The following is a 22,507-nucleotide window of genomic DNA, read 5'->3' as shown; positions in this document are numbered from 1 at the left end:
TGAACTTGACAAGCACTGTCCACCCCTTGTCAGCTTGTCAACCATATACATCTCCTTAAACCATACTTACTCTCTAAATAAGAACAATAACAGTCTTATTTTCACCTAACATAATTCAATTATTCACTAACAGACCTTTCTGTTACCTATTTCCCAATCATGTTCCATCTAAGTCCTTGGTCATCCAGCCAAATCATTGGCCACAGCCTGTGAATCAGTACACAAATGCACCTCTGGTGATTTCTCCTTCCAAGCAAAATGAACAACCATGGATACTTGTATTAGTTTAGCAAAGGCTGCTAATGCAAAATTACCAGAAATGGGTTGGCTTTTATAATGGGGATTTGTTTACAGTAAAAGCTTACAGTTCTGAGGCCATGAAATGTCCAGATCAAGACATCATCAGAGATGCTTTTTAATCAGTTACTGGTAATTCCAGTTTCCTGCTCTATGGCAAGGCAAGATGGTGGCCAGATTCTGCTGAGGTCCCTGCCTTCCCATCCAGGCTCACCATCTCTCCAAGCTTAGCTGTAGGCAATCAGGCATCTCTCCCTGGGTCCCTGCTTCTTGAGCCTCTTGGGACTTCTCTGTCTTTCTGCAGGTGTAGGCAAGCCTGGAGTCCTCTCTCTCTCATGACAGGGTCAAAATGGCAGTGCTCCCTTTCTATGTGTCTCTTCTCTGTCAGCTTTGGCTGACTGCTGTGTGTTTTAAGTTTATATAGGACCCAGCAAGAAGGTGGAGACCCAACCTAGGGTCCAATCAAAAGTCCTAAAGCAATCTAATCAAAGGTCCCTTAACTGAATTTAATGCACTCAAAGCCCCCACCCAGGGATGGATTAGTTCAACATATTCTTTTCTGGGATTCACAAAATTCAAACTGTAACAGCACTACTCAAAGTTCTGCCTACTGGGAGGATTTTCCTTCACCATTGTCCTTCAGGGATGTCCCAGAAAGGGACTGTAGTGCTGCAGCTGTCCACTTTCAGGTGGTACATGTATATTGAGCAGAAACATTGGTAAACTAGGCCTAAGTTTTCTCTTCCTTAGCCAACTGATCATAGGGAAGTCTCCATAAGTGCAGGGGTGCACACTGGAAAAGAGAAGCTAATATGGCAGGAATGGGGGCCAAGGATATTTGGGCTACTTCCTCATGTAACTTGTGCCATCAGGGCCTGCTCAAGGCCAATCTCATGTACCCCACTTCCTTAGATGGTGGAGTGCTGCTATGCATGCCCAACTTTAGGGCTTGCTGGGTCAGACAACACCCAGTTCTTGATGGGAAATTCAGTTGTCTTGGTAACTTGGTGGTCCATGGTTAAGATTTCAGTCTCTACAAAGACTCAGTAACAGGCCATATGCTGTTTATCCACAGGAAAGTCATTATCTGCAGAGGATCGTAGGGCTTTGCTCCGAAATCCTAAGGGTCTTTCTGCTGTGAATCTTCTATAAGGGCCTGCTACAGACTCCAAGTAGCAACCCTATTTGAAACTGAAACTTCTAACACCATTGGATCTGCTGAATCAAAAGGCCTAAGTGGCAGAGCAGCTTGTACAGCTAGCCTGGACCTGTTGTAGATCCTCCTCTTGTTCCACTGCCCCCTCAACACTAGCACCTTTTTGGGTCACTCAGTAAATGGGCTAGAATAGCACACCCAAATGAGGAATATGTTGCCTCCAAAATCCAAAAAAGCCAAGCAGGCATCGTGACTCTTTGTTGTAGGAGGGGCCATATGCAACGGCTTAGGATCTTAGAAGAGATATCTCAACATGTCCCACACCACTGGATGCCTAGGCATTTCACTGAAGTGGAAGGACCCTGAATTTCTGTTGTATTTATCTCCCACCCTCTGACTGTAATTCCTTACCTATAAGTAGAGTAGTTGCTACTTCTTGCTCACTACGTCCAATCAGCATAATGTCAATAATATATCAGACGAGTGTGATATCTTCTGAGAGCGAGAGACAATCAATTTCCTGCAGAGGAAATTATGACATAATCTCATAATCTCATGGGCCTGGAGAATGAGTTGGTTTACCCCTGAGGCAGGACAGAAAAGATGTATTGCTGGGTTTTCCAGCTGAAAGCAAAATCTTTCTGGTGGTCTTTACTAAGGGGTAATGAGAGAGAAAAAAAGCATTTGCCAGATCAATAGCTGCCTACCACTTTGTGGGGAGGGGTGTTGATTTGCTCAAGCAACGATACCACATCTGGAACACTGGCTGCAATTAGAGCCACCACCCGGTTAAGTTTATAGTACTCGACTGTCATCCTCCAAAATCCATCTGTTTTCTGCACAGGCCAAATAGGAGAGTTAAATGGGGATGTCATGGTGGGGATCATCACCACCCCTGCATCCTTCAAGTCCCTGATGGTGGTACTAATCTCTGCATCCCTCCAGGAATGTGATATTGCTTTTGATTTACTGCTTTGCTAGGTAGAGGCTGTTCTAGTAGCTTGATGTGGCCTTTTCTACCAAAACAGCCTTCACTCCACAAATCAGGAAACCAGTGTGGAGATTCTGTCAGTTGCTAAGTATGTCTATTCAATTATGCATTCCAGAATTGGGGAAATAACACCAGAATAGGTTCAGGGATGTCTAGACCTTCTGTGAGACAGGCCAAAGCTAAAATTCCATTGGTCACCTGAACTCCATAAGCCCCTACTCCGACTGATGGAAGACAGTAACGTTTTGGGTCTCCTGTAATTAATGTCTGTTCCAAATCAGTGCCTAATAATCCCCAAAATGTCTGATCATTACCTTTCCCCACTGCACAGTAACCCTGGTAAAAGGTTGGGGGTTTGGTTTGGGGAAGATGGGGAAGAAGAGTAACAGTATACATTTTTATAGTGTAGCAGGGTCCTTTCCCAATAACTTCATTCAAGGGGTTCTGGGTCTGTAAACTGTCTCAAATCTGGGAATGGATTAAGTAGCTCTCTGTCTTTGTGATTCAAGTTAGACTTTTGTTCACCTGACCTAGAACTCTTCTGCTTATACAGATCAGGTAAGAATTTAGTAGACTGCCTAACTATTTGACTTCTACATACCCCATCATCAATTAGTCAATGCAATAGGTCTCTGCTTTCACTCTGGTTACTGCTTTCACTCTGCTGTCCATAACAATAGCCACATCCACCACCTCGTCTCTGGCAATTAACTTCCTTAGCAAGTTTGCCCATAACATTCAGCTCAGTACCTGCCTGGCTGATGAACTGAGAGCTCTCTTCTCTTTTCTCTTTCACGGCAAACTCAACTGGACTCATGGGCCTTTGTGAATACCTGTAGACCCCAGAAATCCCTACACAGTGTCAGGTTGAGTAGCCAGGTGCTTTGTGTCAAGCCACCTGCCTCAGCTCAGGCCTGAGCCCCTGCCTCCCATTCCAACACTTCCTCACTTTCCACATCCTCATATTTCCAAATGGGGGGAAGGAAGGAAAACTCCAGCCCTGACTTCAAAGATAGAATCTCAACAGTCTTTCCAAGGGAGTGGACAAATAAGAGAAACCAGGAAAAATTTCCCCTACATTTGAGCTGCAGATTAGTCCTTGAAATTTTGCTCTCAAAGTGTTTGACTGCTAGATATTTCTTTTGAATAATTTTGCCAATCAATATATTAAATTCATCCATTTCAATGGCAAATCCATCAACCCGTTTTGTTAATTCTAGGTACCCTCTTTACCCCAAGCAAAGTTTACCAATGACTCTTTTATACAAATCAAGAAACAACTTAAAATATTAATTAATTAATTTATTTATTTATTTATTTATTCCAATCAATATAGACCCAGAGAAAAGCAGTTATCCTAAAACAGTACCCTGTAGGTGCTGGTTCATCCAATTAACCCCCTCTCTCATTGCTTCTTTGAAGGCGGCTGAAAGGCTCAACTGCTCCCTGTTTGTGCACCCCTGGGACATGCAGATGGATGGACGGATGGCCAAATACTGGCTCCCTTGGCTTGTAGGTTTGTGTCACTTGAAGGTCCAAGACACTGGACCAATTCTTGGGTTTTTCCTATTGCTTTAATATCCTCATTACTTAAGTAAACACCATGTAAGGGTTTGGCTTAAACAATGGGAATTTATTGGCTCACAGTTTTTGTTTTTTTTTCAATTTTATTGATACATATTTAAAAAGCATAAATCCATCCAAAGAGTACAATCAATGGTATTTATTGTAATCATGTTTGTACATTCATCACACCAATCACTCCCAGAGCAATTTCATTATTGCAATAATAATAATAAACAATGAACAAACAAAACTCATCACCTCTCAATTTTTCTATGCCTTGCCTGCCATACATAACTGCTATTCTTTGTCCATCTCTCTAGTATACTTGTATTTATATTTTGTAAAAATTAGTCTTATATATGCAATATCACCCATATTCATGATTTACATGAGGTTTTTCTATCTTATACGGTCCCACGTTACAAGTTTTAACTTTCCTTCTAGTAATATATATGACCTTAGACTTCCTTTTCAACCACTGTCATACTCATACATAGCACTGCTAGTTACAAACACCAGGATATGCTTTGACCAGTTCTATTCATTTACAAACAACTTCTTTAACAATTCTGCACAGATTAACCCTCAGCTTTCCATTCTCTACCCTCCTTCTATTTTCTGGTGACCTATATTCTAATTATTAACTCCATAAGTTTACACAGTATATTTAGTTCCTAATAACACAGTCATACAATAGTTGACCTTTTGTGTCTGGCTTGCTTTACTCAACATAATGTTCTCCAGGTTCATCCATGTTGTCATATGCTTCACAACTTCATTTCTTCTTACTACTGCATAATATTCCATCATAAGTATATACCACAATTTGTTTATCCATTCATCAGTTGATGGACACCTGAGTTGTTTCCAATTTTAGGCAATCGTGAATAATGCTGTTATGAACATCAGTGTGCAGATGACTGTGTCTCTGCTCTCAATTCTTCTGGGTACATACCTAGTAAATGGTATTGCTGGGACACAAGGCAAGTCTATATTCAACTTCCTTAGAAACTGCCAAACAGTTCTCCACAGTCGATGCACCATTCTACATTTTCACCAACAGTGAATAACTATTCCAATTTTCCACATACTCTTCAACATTTACAGTTTTCCAACTCAATAGCAGCCAGTCTAATAGGTGTGAAATAATATCACATTGTAGTTTTGATTGGCATTTCCCTAATTGCTAGTGATGCTGAACATTTTTTCATGTGGTTCTTTGCCATTTGTATTTCTTCTTTGGACAATTGTCTTTTCAAGTCTTTTGCCTATTTTTAAATCAGGTAGTTTGTCTTTTTATTGTTGAGTTGTATGATCTCTTTGTATATCATAGATATACAAAGATAACCCTTATCAGATATGTGATTGCCAAATATTTTCTCCCTTTGAGTTGGCTGCCTTCTTACCCTTCTGGAAAAGTCCTTTGAGGTGCAAAAGTGCTTAATTTTTAGGAGGTCCATATTTTTATTTTTCTTCCTCTTGCTTTGGGTGTAAAGTTTAAGAAACTACCGCCTACCACAAGATCTTGAGGATGTTTTCCTACATTTTCTTCTAGTAATATTAAGGTTGTCACTTTTATATTTAGGTCTTTGATCCATTTTGAATTAATTTTTGTGAAAGGTGTGAGAAAGGGGTCTTCCTTCTTTCTTTCTTTTGGATATGAATATCCAGTTCTCCCAGCAACATTTGTTGAATAGACTATTCTGGCCCAGCTGGGTGGGCTTAACACCTTTGTCAAAAATCACTTGATTGTAGATGTGAGGGACTATTTCTGAGTTCTCAGTTCAGTTCCATTGGTCAATGTGTCTGTCTTTATGCCAGTACTGGGCTGTTTTTTCCACTGTAGCTAGGTAATTATGTTCTAAAGTCTGCAAGTGAGAGTCCTCCAACTTTGTTCTTTTTAAAGATCTTTTTGGCTATTCAGGGTCCCTTCCCTCCCAAGTAGATTTGATAATTGGCTTTTCCACTTCTGCAAAAAAGGAGTTGGGATTCTTATTGGGATTATATTGAATCTGTACATCAGTTTGGGTAGAATAGACATCTTAACAATAGTTGGTCTTCCAATCCATGAACATGGATGTCCACCCATTTGTTTAACTCTTCTTCATTTTCTTTCAGCAATGTTTTATAGTTTTCTGATTACAGGTCCTTTATGTCCTTGGTTAAGTTTATTCCTAAATATTTGATTGTTTTAGTTGCTATTGTAAATGGAATTTTTTTTCGGATTTCCTCCATAGATTACACATCAGTAGTGTATAGAAACACTATTGTTTTTTTTTAAATGCTACTGGTTTTTGCATATTAATCTTGTATCCTGCCACTTTGTTGAAGTCATCTATTACTTCTAGTAGTTTTGTTGTGGATTTTTCAGGAGATTCTAGATATAGGATCATATCATTAGGGAATAAAGTTTTAATTCTTCCTTTCCTATTTGGGCGCCTTTTATTTCTTCATATAGCCTAATTGCTCCAGCTAGAACTGCTAGTACAATATTGAATAACAATAGTAACAGTGGGCATCCTTGTCTTGTTCCTGAACTCAGCAGGAAAGCTTTCAGTCTTTCACCATTGAGTACAATGCTAACTGTAATTTTTCCATATATGCATTTTACCATACTGAGAAAGCTTCCTTCTATTCCTTTTTTTTTCTGTAGTGTTTTTATCAAGAAAGCATACTGTATTTTGTCAAATGCCTTTTCTGCATCAATTGAGAGGATCATGTGATTTTTCTTTTTTGATTTATAAATATGGTTTATTACACTAATTGATTTTCTTGTGTTGAATCCACCCTTGCATAGCTAGGATAAAACCCACTTGATCATAGTGTGTAATTATTTTAATGTGCTTTTGGATTCTGTTTACAAGTATTTTGTTGAGAATTTTTGCATCTATTGCGTTAGAGATATTGATCTGTAATTTTATTTATTTGCAGTATCTTTATCTGGTTTTGGTATTAGGGTAATGTTGGCCTCACAGACTGTTTGGTAGCATGCTTTCCTGTTCAATTTTTTGTAAGAGCTTCAGCAAAATTGGTATTAGATCATCTTTGAATGACTGGTAAAATCCACCTATGAAGCCATCTGGTCCCATGCTTTTCATCTTTGGGAGGTTTTTGATGACTGTTTCAATCTCTTCACTTGTGACTGGTTTGGTGAGGTCTTCCATTTCTTCTAGGGTCAATGTAGGTGGTTTGGATGTTTCTAGGAATTGCCCATCTCCTCTACATTGTATTTTTTTTTTTTTTTTTTGGCATACAGTTGTTCATAGTATCCTCTTATTTTTTTGTTAAGATTTATTTATTTATTTATTTATTTAATTCCCCTCCCCTCCCCCGGTTGTCTGTTTTCTGTGTCTTTTTGCTGCGTCTTGTTTCTTTGTCTGCTTCTGTTGTTGTCAGCGGCACGGGAAGTGGGGGCAGCACCATTCCTCGGCAGGCTGCTCCCTCCTTCATGCTGGGCGGCTCTCCTTATAGGTGCACTCCTTGCACGTGGGGCTCCCCTATGCGGGGGACACCCCAGTGTGGCACGGCACTCCTTGCGCGCATCAGCACTGCGCATGGGCCAGCTCCACACGGGTCAAGGAGGCCCGGGGCTTGAACCGCGGACCTCCCATGTGGTAGACGGATGCCCTAACCACTGGGCCAAAGTCCGTTTCCCAGTATCCTCTTATGATCTCCTTATTTTTGTGGGATCAGTGGTAATGTCCCACCTCTCATTTCTGACTTCATTTATTTGCATCTTCTCTTGATTATTCTTTGTCAATTCAGCTAAGGGTTTGTGGATTTTGTTGATCTCAAAGAACCAACTTTTGGTTTTGCTGATTCTCTCTGTTGTTTTTCTGTTCTTGATTTCATCTATTTCTGCTCTGATCTTTACTATTTCTTTCCTTCAGCTTGGTTTGGGATTAGATAGCTGTTCTTTTTCTAGTTCCTCCAGGTGTGCAATTAGGTCTTCAATTTTAGCTCTTTCTTCCTTTTTAATGAAAGTATTGAGGGTTATAAATTTCCCTCTCAGCTATACCTTTGTAGTGTCCCTGGGTTTTGTTATGTTGTGTTTTCATTTTCATTCATCCCGAGATATTTGCTGAATTCCCTAGCAATTTCCTCTTTGACCCACCAATTATTTAATAGTGTGGGGTTTAATCTTCATGTATTTATGAATTTTCCCTTTTTCTGACCATTATGGATTCCCAGCTTCATTCCATTATGATTGGAGAAAGTGTTTTGTATAATTTCAATCTTTTTAAATTTATTGAGACTTGTCTTGCCACCCAATATATTGTCTATCTTGGAGAAGGACCCATGAGCACTTGAAAAGAAAGTATATCCTGCTGTTTTGGGGTGCAGTGCTCTATAGATGCCTGTTAGATCTAGTTCATTTATCTTTCATTCAAGTTCTGTTTCTTTATTTATCCTATGTCCAGATCTATCCAATAATGAGAATGATGTATTGAAGTCTCCAACTATTATTATAAAGACATCTATTTCTCCCTTCAGCTCTGCCAGTGTATGCCTCATGTATCTTGGGGCACAGAGGTTAGGTGCATAAATACTTAGTATAATTATTTCTTCTTGGTGAATTGTCCCTTTTATTAGTATGTAATGACCTTCTCAATCCCTTATGACAGTTTTGCATTTGAAATCTATTTTGTCCAATATTAGTATCACTACTCCAGCTCTTCTTTGGTTATTATTTGCATAGAATACCTTTTTCCAACCTTTCACTTTTAACCTGGTTGTGTCCTTACATCTTGTATACAACATATAGACTGTTCATATTATTTATCCATTCTATCAGTTTATGTCTTTTGATTGGGGAGTTCAATCCATTAACATTCAGTGTAATTACTGTAAAGGCATTACATACTTCATTCATTTTGTCCTTTGGTTCTCTGCATTTTATATCATTCTATTGTCTGTCTTCTTATCTTTCAGTTTACCCTTCCTCATAATCTTCATTTCTAAACTCTTCCCCAAATCTCTCATCCTTGTTTTTTCCTTTCAGGCTGTAGCACTCCCTTTATATCTCTTGTAATTCTGGTCTTTTGGTAACATATTCTATCAGTTTTTGTTTGTCTGAAAAGACTCTGAATTCACCCTCATTTTTGTAGGATAGTTTTGCTGGATACAGAATTCTTGGCTGACAGTGTTAATCTTTCAGTACCTTAAATGCATCATACCATTTCTTCTCACTGTCATGATTTCTGTTGAGAGATTGGCACTTAATCTTATTGAGTTTCCCTTGTATGTGGTATTTTGTTTTCTCTTGCAGCTTTCAGAATCCTCTCATCTCTGATATTTGTCATTCTGAATAATAGGTGTCTTGGGGGTAGGTCTATTCAGATTTATTCTATTTTGGGTGCATTGTTCTTCTTGAATATTGACATTTATGTCTTTCATAAGGGTTGGGAAGTTTTCAGTCATTATTTTTCTCATGTATTCTTTCACCCTTTTCTATTCTCTTCTCCTTCTGGGACACAGATAATGTGAATGTTTGTGGTTCCTGCACTGTCATTCAATTCCCTGAGACCCTGTTCCATTTTTTCTATTTTCTTCTCTTTCCGTTCTCCTGTCTTTTCCAGTTCAGCTGTTCTGTCTTCAAAATCACTAATTCTGTCTTCAAGCAATTAAAATCTGCTCTTTTGTGCCTTAGATGTGCTTCTAATCTCATCCATCATGTCTTTCATTTCCATAAAATCTGTTACTTTTTTTTTGCAGTCTTCCAAATTGTTCTTTATGCCCAGTGTCTTCTTTATATCCTTTATTTCTTTAGTCACATTTTCTTTAAATTCTTTGAGGTGATTTAGGAGAGTTGTGATTATCACTGATTAATTGTCTTAAATCCTGTATCTCCTCAGGATATTTGGTTAGTTCTTTTGACTGGGCCATCTCTCCCTGTTTCCTAGTATGGCTTGTAATTTTTTGCTGATGTCTAGTCATCTGAATATGTTGGTGAATTTATTCTGATGGACAATTCATCTCTCTTGCCTACTGTGTTTTGTTCCCCCCACAGCTCTTCTTTGATATTTGGTTAAATTTATTCTAAGCCTTTGTAATTGCCTGGCTTAAATTCAGGCTGGGGACTCACTAGTGGGGAGCAAATTTTCTCCCAGGGTAGAATGCAGAGAATCCTGAGAACAGTTTTTGTCTATGCAATTTCCATACTGACCAGCAGATAGTGCTTGTCAGCTCACCTTTCCACGGAGGTGTTGCAGTCTTGGCCATTCTGTGTTCCTGTGTTGAATTTCTGGGTCAGAGAATCTAAGCAGGCTCTGCTGGCCAAATTCACTGAAGAAAAGCACCCCAACTCCCCCTCCCTCTTCCCTTGAAACAGCTGATAGGGAGGAAGATATCTGTTCCCCTCTCAGTTGGCTGCAGGGGGTTTACCCCAGATTAATATTTTGGCAGTAGAGAAAGGGAGCCCTTCCCAGCTGCCACAGGGGCTTGCTAACTCAAGTTTGTCGTTTCAGCTTCTTCCTCTATCTGTCCCTCACCCTCCTGGGATTTGTATAGCACTGCCCTGGTCTGCTGACCCCCCAAAGCAGGTCCCTTGGACAGCTTTTGGCTCTTTCTCCATTGTTTCTGTGAGAGCATTGAGCTCTTCCTGTTAGTCCATCACCATCTTTCCACAATCCCAAGCTCAAAGTTTTGAGGGTAGGAGAACTCCAAATCAAGGCATCATCAAGATAATGCTTTCTTCCAAAAAGACTGACATTTTGGGGCTGGATGTTTGCAGTCCTTGGTCCTTGGCTCCTCTGACACATTGCAATGCACATTGCAGCCTCTCCTGGCAACACACATTTCTGGATTCCACTGGCTAGCAGTTTCTGGCTCTTCCATCTATGGCTTTCCCTCTGTATGACCTTCCCTATAATGCCTTCAGTAATAGATTTAAGACCATTCCTGGGCCACATCTTATCTGAAGTAACCTCATCAAAATGTCCTATTTATAAGAGTTCATACCCACAGGTATGGACCAAGTTTAAGAACATGTTTTCCTAGGGCACATAGCTTCAAACCACCACACAAATCATCTATGGAACCCTATTATGCCAAAGAAAGAAAATATAAATAAATAACAGGATTGTGAGTAATAATAGTCTTATTGAGCCCTTACTCAGACAAGTGCTGTGTATATTATCTCAATTATTTTAATCATATCCACACAAAACTCTTTCAGGTTGACATTATAATGACCATTTACATATAGAGACACTGCATCTCAGAGTGGGTAGGAAAGTTACCCAAGTCATACAGTGAATATGTGGAAATAGAATTTAAACAGATCTGTATGGTCCCAAAGCTCATGCTCACCACACAGCCTCCTAAAGGGGCTCCAAAAAAAAAAACCAACCAGGCTGTCTAGTAAATTTTAAAAAGCTGATAATAGCATCAACTCTTAGAAATGCGAACCTTGAAGTTCAACTTCCACCAAGCAAAGATCTGAAACACTAGATTGTAGATGACCCAGGCTTTCAGATTTTCCATCATCTAATCCTATCTTCTGCCTTTCCTGCAATTTTCATTTATGCTTCCACAAAAAGGAAAGGGAAAGTGAGAGGGGAGAAACTTCCATTTGGCATGTTCAATTCCTTGCTATAAATCCTGAGAGGAAGAGATGGAGAGAGACCAGATGCAAAACCAAGGATACTTTTGTAACCACAAGTAAAAAGTATGGGTCATCTACAAACCTAATGAAAATCAGGTCCCCAAATGAAAAGGAGTGGATTTTCTTTAGAGAGACATTATCCATACTCTCCTCCATACAATTAGTACAAATAATTACAAAGTAATCAAAATGGTACCACATGAAGAATTAAATGGAATAATATATTAGAAGTAAAAAAACTGAATTTTAGTTCCAGCTTAGTCTCTATTTTGTGATATAACTTGAGGTAAGTCACTTCCAACTCTTTGCACCCCCATTCTTTATCCATAAAATAAGAGAGGTGGTCTGGATTTTTTCAAAGGTCTCTTTCTGTTCTGACATTTCATGCTACTGTGATTGCTGTTGGGGGAAACTCTATTTGATAAGGTAGTTTCCTAACCATCACCCCCCACTACCAAATTTTTGAGCAACAATTAGTAGAAAGGAAGAGGTGGCCTAAGAGGGCTCCAATGCAGCCCACTTTGAGAGAAAATCTCATTCTGGTTCACACATCTTTCAAATGTCCCACAAACTTATTAATAGTGCAGTTTCCACATATAAAATAGAGGATAACATTTGTTTCTAAAGTCATTCAACCATTCATTTCTTCAGCAAGTATATATTGATCCCCTCTAGCATGCCAGGCCCTGTTCCAGGCACCAAGGACATAGACATGAACAAAACTTCTCCCCTCATAGGTATAGGGTTTCTGTTTGGGGAGATGGGAATGTTTTAGTTATAAAAGGTGGAAAGGGTGCTGCAATATTCTGAAGATCATTAATCCCACTGAAAGGTATGCTTGGGAGTGGTTGAAAGGGAGAGGTTTATGTTGTATATATGTTCCCACAATATATATATAAAAAGAAAGAGCAAATAAAGAGACAATTACAATTAAAGGCAATAAATTGTTCTAAATGAGATCTAACAAGGGAGGAAAGAAGGCTCAAAATGATATCACTGGGACATATGAAAAAAATTAGAATATAGACTGTGACAGTTTGAATTTTGTGACTCCCAGAAAAAGATTCTTAGATTAGTTCTTAAACTAATCCATTCCTGTGGGTATAGGGCTCTTTGATTGCATTAAATTCAGTTAAGTGGCCCTTGATTAGATTACTTTATACTTTATTGATGGGAACACATCAATGAGGTGTGAGCCAGTTTTGGTCTCCACCCTCTTGCTGGGTCTGATATTAATGGAGACAAAATGAGAGAGAGAGAGATGCTATTTTTGACCCTGCAATGTGAGAGTGGACTCAAGGATCATTAACAGCCAAAGCTTTTAAGCATGAAGCCCACCATAAGACTGGGCCCACAGACCAGTGCAAGGCTGAAGAGATGAGCCATATCCTTGATAGTTCACAGCTGAACTTGGGAAAAAAGCAGAGCAGCCAAGACTGAGAGAGGAGACCCTGAAAGAGACAAGCCCAATGCCTGGTTGTCCTCAGCTGAGCTCCAGGAGACCATAGATTCCAGAGGGAAAGGCAGGGACCTCGGCAGAGATTGGCTGCCATCTTACTTCACCGTGTGGCAGGACCCCTGGATCATCAGTAACTGACTTTGGTGAAAAAGCATCTCGGCTGATGCCTTGATTTGTGTTTTTCATGGCCTCAGAACTGTAAGCTTTGACCCTAAATAAAATCACCATTTTAAAAGTCAAATCATTTCTGGTACTTTGCTTCAGCAGTCATTTGGCAAACTAACTTTTCCAACTGTCCTGTTATTTTGAAAGTATTTCAAAATAAAAAGTTTAAAATTAAAAGAGAAAAACAACAACATATGCCAAATTCCACTACTACCACCCAAATCTAAGTCACCATCAATTATAAGTTGCCCAAACTGCTGCAAGTTCCTTTTTAAAAAACTATTTAATGAAATTTTGATGTAGGTAATGTAAGTTTATTGTAAAAATTGAATTAAAACACTATATAGTAAAAATAACCCCTTCCACCCCAAATCCCTTAATTCCCCTCTCCAGAGTAAACCACTGTTTCTTGTATCTTGTGTATACTCTGGGAGATGTTCTATAAATACATAGAAATATGTTTTTGTGTATAAATATTGCATTTCCTTTTTCTTTTTATACAATTGATATCACACCAGACACTTCCAAACATCTGCCTGATTCTTTTTAATGACTGCAAAATATTCCACTAAATGAATGTACTTTTCTTTCTTTAACCTGCCCTTTGCTGATGGACTCTTCTGTGATTCAAAAAAATGCTGCCATGAATAGCTTTGTTTCTATTTCTTAAGCATCAGAACTTATCGTGCCTTGAGTCCTATGTACTTACTCTTTTCTCTGCCCTGAAATCTCCTCTTCAAATCTATACATCCCTGATTCCTTTTCATTATTCCGATTATCCATCCAAAAGTCACCTCTTTAGAGAAGCCTTCCCTGAACAACCACTCAGTTTCATGGTATGCGCTTTTATTGTCTTCATAGCATTTTTCATTATCTGAAATTATTTTGCTCATTTATTTGTTTGATATCTATTAACCTAACTACAACCTAAATTTTTTAGTTCCGTGCTTAATAAATATTTGGTGAATGAATGAAAAGACTGGCATGGGTAGGAAAAGCGGCTTGAGATGAAGGTGAAGAAAAAGGCAGGACCAATATTGTATAAGGTCTTGGGGGTGATGGTAAAGAGCATGAACTTTATTGTGGATGTAAAGGGTGGCCATTAGAGGACAGGAGGATATTCAAAGCATTTGAGAGCCATGATCTGATTTACCTTATAAAGCTTCCATTTTGGCTGCCTGTGTGGAGAATGGATCGTAGGGTTATGATTCATGTAATTAATGGAGAACAGAATTTCAGGTCTAGAAGGAAATGATACTGTCCATCCTCCTGCCTTCAGGAAGCTTTGCCCAGATAGATATGAATCCATGAAGTTTCCAGAATCTTCAGTAACAGAGACTTGGCAGAACCCCTCAGGAGGCCAGGGACCCAGGGTGGCTCTGCGCATAGAACAATGATGGACTGAGAAAGGAAAAGTGTCAGGTGAATGCCCCATTTGGCAGATGGAGGGTCAAGATTTCCCAGAGGGTACAGGGCTTTAGCTATGGGACAGTCAAAGATTCTGAGTCAATGTGAAAATCCATGAGTTGGAAAAGTAGACTGGACTAGCTCCTTGGGGGTAAAGATGTCAGACATGGACCATCTGTGTCTGTTAAGAGCCCAAAGGATTTCAAACAATTCACTTTAGTCCAGTTATTTTCAACCTCAGCTTCAAGAAGTGGCAAAGATTTGGCAAGAACAATAACAGTTAATGCTTATTGCACGCTTACTAAGTGGCAGGTGCTATCTGCTGAATCCTCCACCTGACCCAGGGACAGGAATGAACCATTATTTTCCATTTTTACAAACAAAGAAATGGAGGCACAGAGAAGTAACTACTATTTGCTGAGCACCTCCAATGTGAACTCTTAGCTAGGAAATTTGCTAACATCAGCCATCGTCTTGCAAGGCTCCACAAAAGTCATAAGATGGGCAAAAATGTCAGCATTTTCAAATGAAGACATCCAGGCTGAGGCATTAAGTAACTTATCAAAGGCCAGGAAACAAAAAATTGGTCATCCTAGGGCTGAGCCCAGACTCTTGAATTCCACTTGCCCCTGCTGCATCCAAAACAGAAGTCAAGGGAATCAAGACTAAAGCTGGGTCCTCTGTCTTCTTGGCTTGAGTGTGTTCTAGTCTCTAGAAGTCTCTACCTGCTAGTGGAAAATAGGAAGCTTCAATGGTTCTCCTGTCCAAAGAAATGGCACGCATACCGCCGAAATATGCTGGGGCAAAGGGGCACTGACAATTACAAGCTGCCATTGACCAGGCATTAGTACCACTGAGCTTCTTCTTGCTCAAAGCAACAAGCCCTATTACACCTTGTGACTGGTTCCTCTTTCAGGAATGCCATCTGAGACTACCACGGCCATTTGCTCCATGATCATGGGTGGAGTGTTTGAGAAGTTTCCTAACCTGAAAGTGTGTTTTGCTCATGGAGGTAAGACCCTTCCCTTCCAGCCATCATTTTAGCCATAAAGTATATGAGGGTTTGAAGTCCAAAATCCATTTTTGCAAGCAAGTTTAGTCTAGTTGGCAGTTTTTTTGTTTTGTTTGTTTTTTATTTAAATCCCTCCAATAGGACCACAAGCTCTCCAGTTTTCCATTCCTTATTGTTTATGGATAGGCCTAAAACAAACACACACACACACACGCGCACACACACACACACACGCATAATATCAAACTATACATGTTATTCTCTAACCTGATTTTCCTGCTTAGCATGAAACAGACATCTCTCTATGTCATTAAATATAGAGCTCCATCATTTTTGACAGCGGTGTACAGGTTTGTGCCACCAAAATTCAGACACTACTCAACGGAGACAGGTTGTCTCTGTATTTTGCTAATATAGTCATGCTATATTTGAAACACTTGACCGTGTATCTTTACAAAGTTGTCTTGTCTCTTCAGGATAAATTCCTCAAGTCTGAATTCCTAGATGAGTTCATTTCATTTCTCCTGGGTCTTCTCCCATACTATACCCAGATGGGCTCAAATAACTTCTTGCATGCAATGTTAGGATTGCAAGAAATCTTTTCAAATCAATACTAGCCCCTCAGAAATGTGTTTTACTTGTAGGTGGTGCCTTCCCTTTCACAGTGGGAAGAATCTCCCATGGATTTAGCATGCGCCCAGATCTGTGTGCCCAGGACAATCCAACTAACCCAAAGAAATACCTTGGTTCCTTTTACACGGATTCCTTGGTTCATGATCCTCTGGCCCTCAAGCTGTTAACAGACGTCATAGGAAAGGTAATTCCAAACTGCTGTTCAGATTGGTTATGGGAGCAGAGTGCTGGATCAGCAATCAGTTAATTGACCTCCTTCCAGAAGAAGGATGGAAGAAAAGGCACTATAAGAAATGGGGAGACAGTGATATTTGAGATTAGATCTGCTTGCCCAAGGGATCCTGTCCAAGACAATTCTCAATGTAGAGTATGTATGGCCAGAACACTTTCATGCATGCCAGTGAAATCCCAGATAATCTACATGCCTGGGTATTTCTTGAAGCCTTGGTATTTCTATGTCCTTGCGGACATATCCATATAAAATGATAGGCGGCCATGTGGTAAGCAGGGAAGAGCCATCAGTTTCGAATTCAGATTGACCTGGGGTAAAATCCTTGCTCCACACATCCTTGAGAACCCAATTGTCCTCATGCTCTAAACGGAGATAACTGGAACATTAGAGAGGTGGAAGAGATACAGTAGTGGGAAACGGCACTCGATAGGTAGGCAACGAGCAAGAGGATGAAGGGTCTGTGTACCATGGCCTGACAATTCTTCCTGGCACAATATGGCCTTAGTTTTAAAAATGATTCACCTGTTAGATTGAAAAGATCAGCACAGTGGTTCTTTAAACTCTGTAAGGAAAATTCTTTCCTCTGTTGTGTCTGCTAGCTGATCTCCCTGTTGATGGCACCTCCACCTTTACACATTCTTTGGAAAGGCTAACTCAGCAAGTTAGACAAGTTTTAGGGCAAAGGCTAGTCTGAATTAGTAAAAAGTCTGAAATATTCACTATTTCAATGCGATTTTATGGCTTCCATGTATCTCTAGAAGTTTTCCCAAGCAAAAATCTTTGAGGCCTTCTTAAAGAAGGTAGACATAGTTAAAGATTTGCAACAGTATACCTGGGCTGAAATTATTTCCTAAAGTTTCTGAAATCTTGTTTAGTAGTAAAAGAGGTCTGTCATTGGAAAGATGCAAGTTGTTTTCTATTTCCAGAATGGATAAGTCATTGCACTTTAAAACTGTTTATCGGGTTTGAGAAAACCACTAAAATACAATCATTACACATTCTAGTTAGGTAGTGAATTATGTGGTTGAGCTGTGTCTTTGAGCCTTCTAGCTTTTGTGTTGTCTTTGCACAGAGAGGTGGATAATGCTTGTGTCTGAGGAATGTTATTGATTGAAGGGAGGAGAAATGGGGAGATATAAGCATGAAACTTACATTAAACTCCATGTAATGCATGAAACTTAGGAAGGTTGAAACACTAGCTCTTGTTGAGAGACTTTGTGAGACTCTAGACTTTAGTGTGGAAATGGGAGAGCCCCATTCTCATTACCTACCCATCAAGTCCAGTATACTCCTCTGGCATCCTTGGAAGTGGTAACTTCAGGAGGCAACATCAGGAGACAACGCCCTTGGCAAATAAAACATGTGCCCTTATGAAGGATAGTATCAGCACCTTTAAATAACATCCAGGTCAATATACACTGGCAAGGGCCTAGGGCAGAAGAGGAAGAATATGGCAAATGCCTCATGGTTACCAAATGATAGACTGGTTGGTGAGCAATGTGCACGTACACATTTTAGGAACTCCCAGAAAAACTCGGAGGGCACTTGGCAACATTAGTGGTGCTGAGATCCTGCATTCATTCTGTGAAGACTTGAACTATTATAATCTGGTTATCAAAAGCAAATGTGATCTCACTGTATGTTACCTCACAGGTTGGTGAACCCAGGATATATAAGCAGAATATATTAATAATTCAGTATTCTCTTGAAATAGTAATGCCTCCTTGTTCCAGTTATATTTGAATCAGCAAAATCTCTTTCTAAATCAATCCCTGATCCCTAAGAAAAGTCCAATCATTGGGAAGCAGATGTGGTTCAAGTGATAGGGCTTCTGCCTACCATATGGGAGGACCCGGGTTTGACCCCTGGAGTCTCCTGATAAAAAAGAAAAAGAGAAAGCGTGCCTGCACAGAGGACCTGTGTGAGTGCCTGCACAGTGAGCTGAATGCCCATGTGGCAAGCCAAGTGCTGTGCAGCAAGTCGAGTGCCTGCACAAGTGAGTCACTCAGCAAGATGATGACGCAACAAAAGAGAGATGAAGGGGAGAGTTATGGGGAAGCATAGCAGAAACCAGAAACTGAGGTGGCAAAAGTGACAGGAAACCTCGCTCCACATCAGAGATCCCCAAGATTGAATCTCAGTGAATCCTAAAGGAGAAAAACGAGAAAAAGAGAAATAGATACAGAAGATCACACAGTGAATGGACAGACAAAAAAACAGCAGGGCGGAGGGAGGGGGAAGGAGGAAAAAAAGAAAAGAAAAGAAAAGTCCAATCATGACTGCTGGGCTAGAGAGCAATATGTCCAGATAAGAGCAAGAGTTCAGAATGCTGTGGAGGGAAGTCTTGGGTGGGTGGGGAGGGGTGGGGGGGCAGGATAGAACCAACCTAATATTTGATGTATTTGAGAGTTTGAAATCATTCTTTCCAGGCAGGCACTTGACATACCAGTTGATGCATTAGGAACAAACAAGCTTATCTGCATGGAAAAATAAGCAAATGAAAGTAAAGGAAATAACTCCAAGAGAATAAAAATCTGTATGACAGCAGATGATCACTGTATATTACTTGACTCAGCAGGGAACAATGCTTATAGTAATAATGGTATAAACACTAAGTACTGGTTTAACTGAAAAATTGTAATTCTAATGGGAGGATAGAGGAGAAAAATTGGGGTAAGAAAGTCGCAATGATTGTAATGGGAAGTCAATAAATACTCTCTAAAACTAATAAATCAAGTGGACTATTGATATTTAATGTATGTAGAACTTTTAATTAGCTTTACTGTAAAATTGTGGAAATGTATGGAGTGTATGGTAACACAGTGAGTAACAGCTAGGTTATAAATGGGGATGTGACTGAAAATGGTAGTCTAGTTATGTAAATGCCAAATGACAGAATGCTTGAGAATAATCTAGGAACTGGATAGCACAGTAAACCAAGAGGTGAGTGAGAATTGTGGTTGATGGTACAGATGCAAGAGTGCCCTTTGTTAGCTAGAAAAAATGTATATCACTACTGCAGGGTGATGGGAATGTGGATAAGCATGGAGAAAATACAGCTGGAGTGACCTATGGACTGTGGTTAGTAGTAATAATATAATATTCTTGCATCTATGCCAAAGATGTACTGTGTTGATAATGGAAAATGTGAGCCAAATGTACACTATGGACATGGTAACAATCAGATGATATTATTTTATCTGTAGCAAATGACACACCACATTGTGGTGTTTTGATGGAGGGGTGTTGTTTGGGAATTCCACTCATGTGCATGATTGCTTTATAAGTTTACTACTTCTGTCATAAAAAAATATATTTAAAAAAGAATAATAGGGTGGGTTGGGGGAAAAAGACACCAAATGTAAGATAAGGACTAAGATTTTGACAGTGTTCTTTAACAGTTTGTAATAAACCTCTCATGACAATGCAAGGTGTTGGTGGAGGGTTGACGTATGGGACCCCTGTATGATGTTATGCATGTTTGCTTTGTAAGTTCACAACTTTTACTATATACTTAATTGTTTATGTATGTTCATATATAAATGATATAAAGATAATAAATATCGGATTGGTTAGGGCATTAAAAAAAGAAAGAAAAAAACAATATCGTAAGCTAATTTGGGGGAAATGGACTTGGCCCAGTGGTTAGGGCGTCCGCTTACCACATGGGAGGTCCGCGGTTCAAACCCCTGGCCTCCTTGACCTGTGTGGAGCTGGTCCGCGTGCAGTGCTGATGCACGCAAGGAGTGCCTGCCACGCAGGGGTGTCCCCCGCGTAGGGGAACCCCACGTGCAAGGAGTGCACCCTGTAAGGAGAGCCGCCCAGCACAAAACAAAGTGCAGCCTGCCCAGGAATGGAGCCGCATACATGGAGAGCTGACGCAACAAAAAGAGACACAGATTCCCGTGCCGCTGACAACAACAGAAGCGGACAAAGAAACAATACGCAGCAAATAGACACAGAGAACAGACAACCAGGGTGGGGCGGGGGGAGAGAAATAAATAAATAAATCTTAAAAAAAAAGCTAATTTGGGAATATGAAGGTTATCATCTACTGAAAAATAGAAAAGTTGCTAAGAGTAAGAATTGAGAAACAGGATATAGGACTTCTTTGGGTAATATAAATATTTTAGTAATATTTGATTGCTTAACTAAACATAGGTATTACTTTTATAAATAAAAAATTTAAATATTTTAAGAATAAATATATGTCATTCATAGAGACAAACCAAAAGCACTTATGGAGCACCTACTATATTGAATACACTTTGCTAGCTGGCCAATGAGGATGTAAACTTCATAATCTTTTAGCTTCCTTCCATCCCTAAAATTCTATTTTTAACCTACGTCTACTCAGTTTTGCAGACAGATACAAAGTACACTAGGTATATGTTAACAGTCAGTCACTATGAAAATATGAAAAAAAGGAAAATTTTACTGCCTCCTTATATTAACCTGTTCATAGAAAATACACTTTATATACTTAGGTGGAGAGAGTTTTGAGAGGTTGGTCTTCATCCCATTATGATTATATCATAACCTTAGCTAGATCCATTGGTAATCTATTGCTGCACAAGTAATTGCCCTAAAACTTAGTGGCTTAAAACAATAACAAACATCTATTCTTTCTCATGGTCTCTATTTAAGAGCAACCTAACTGGCTCAGGGTCTCCACTGGGTCACAGGCAAGATGTCAGTCAGGGCTGCAGTCATCTGAAGGCTAGACTGGGTTTATTTCAAAGGTGGCTTTTACACATGGTTGGCAGATTGTTGCCAGGTTTTGGTGGGAGGGTAAGTTCTTAAGGTTACCTCCCTGCAGAGTTGCTTGTATGTCCACAAAATACAGCAGCTGGCTTCCCCCAGGAACAACTGATCTGAGAGAGAGAGAGAGAGAGACCAGAAGGGAGGGAGGGAAGGGGAGGGTGAAGAGAGGGAGGAATAGAGAAACAGAGAAGGATGGAGAGGGTAAGGGAGGAAGAGGAAGAAAGAAGGAGAGAACACCAGGTAGAAGCTTTCCATTTTATAACCTAGCTTCAAAAGTTGCATAGCATCACATGGGCCACATTTTATTCATTAGAAGCAACTCACTAAACCTGGTCCACATTCAAGGAACATGGAATTCAGCTCTACCTTTTGAAGGAAGGAGTATAAAAATATTTTAAGACATTTTATATATATATATATATATTTTTAAGATGTATTTCTTTATCTCTCTCCCTTCTCCTCCCCCCCCCCCCCAAGTTGTCTGCTCTCTGTGTCCATTCACTGTGTGTTCTTCTGTGACTGCTTCTATCCTAATCAGCAGCACCGGGAATTTGTGTTTCTTTCTGTTGCATCATCTTGTTGTGTCAGCTCTCCGTGTGTGCGGTGCCATTCTTGAGCAGGCTGCACTTTCTTTCACGCTGGGTGACTCTCCTGCCAGGGTGCACTCCTTGTGTGTGGGGATCCCCTATGTGGGGGACACCCCTGTGTGGCAGGACACTCCTTGCGCGCATCAGCACTGCGCATGGGCCAGCTCCACACAAGTCAAGGAGGCCTGGGGTTTGAACTGTGGACCTCCCATGTGGTAAGCAGACGCCCTATCCATTGGACCAAGTCGGCTTCCCTTAAGACATTTTAAAGCTACCACAGTCCACCCTCTCATCACAAATTATTTATATTCCTCCCAAATGCAAAATACCTGACAACCCCAATTCTCATGCATTTACAGCATAAGCTTAAAGACTAGGATCTCAATGTTAAAACGAACTTGTGGATAGGCTCCTCAAGTACAGTTCTTCTCAATCTGAAGACCTGTGAACTAAAGAGACAGGTTATCTGCACACCTACACACCCACACATACCTAACATAAAATGGTGAGATAGGCAAAGAAAAGTTGATACAGACCCTCCCATCCAAAAAAAAAAAGGGGGGAAACAGGAAGTTCAGAGGAGTCACTATTCCATAGCAATTCCAAAATCCATCAAGCAAACCTTGCCAGTG

The 22,507-nt window shown here is 40.0% G+C and overlaps 1 protein-coding gene across 3 annotated transcripts in view; it reads left to right on the top strand.

The window, feature by feature from the left end:
• The window catches only part of ACMSD (aminocarboxymuconate semialdehyde decarboxylase), a 96,891-nt gene that overhangs the window by 27,724 nt on the left and 46,660 nt on the right, over positions 1-22,507 (top strand). Inside the window, exons 6-9 of one of the 3 annotated variants that reach the window (XM_071216479.1) lie at positions 3,867-3,960; positions 15,564-15,659; positions 16,304-16,476; positions 18,958-19,256. In XM_071216479.1, coding sequence (XP_071072580.1) covers positions 3,867-3,960; positions 15,564-15,659; positions 16,304-16,476; positions 18,958-19,017 — 423 coding nt within the window. In that variant the 3' untranslated portion in view covers positions 19,018-19,256. Of the gene's footprint in view, positions 1-3,866; positions 3,961-15,563; positions 15,660-16,303; positions 16,477-18,953; positions 19,257-22,507 lie in introns of those variants that run through there. The other 2 variants (XM_004480180.5, XM_004480178.5) reach the window with 2 other exon arrangements.

The sequence above is a fragment of the Dasypus novemcinctus genome, chromosome 7 (assembly GCF_030445035.2).
Source record: "Dasypus novemcinctus isolate mDasNov1 chromosome 7, mDasNov1.1.hap2, whole genome shotgun sequence".
Lineage (NCBI taxonomy): Eukaryota > Metazoa > Chordata > Mammalia > Cingulata > Dasypodidae > Dasypus > Dasypus novemcinctus.
The sequence above is the reverse complement of the archived record's forward strand: the minus strand, read 5'-3'. Positions and strand labels throughout refer to the sequence as shown.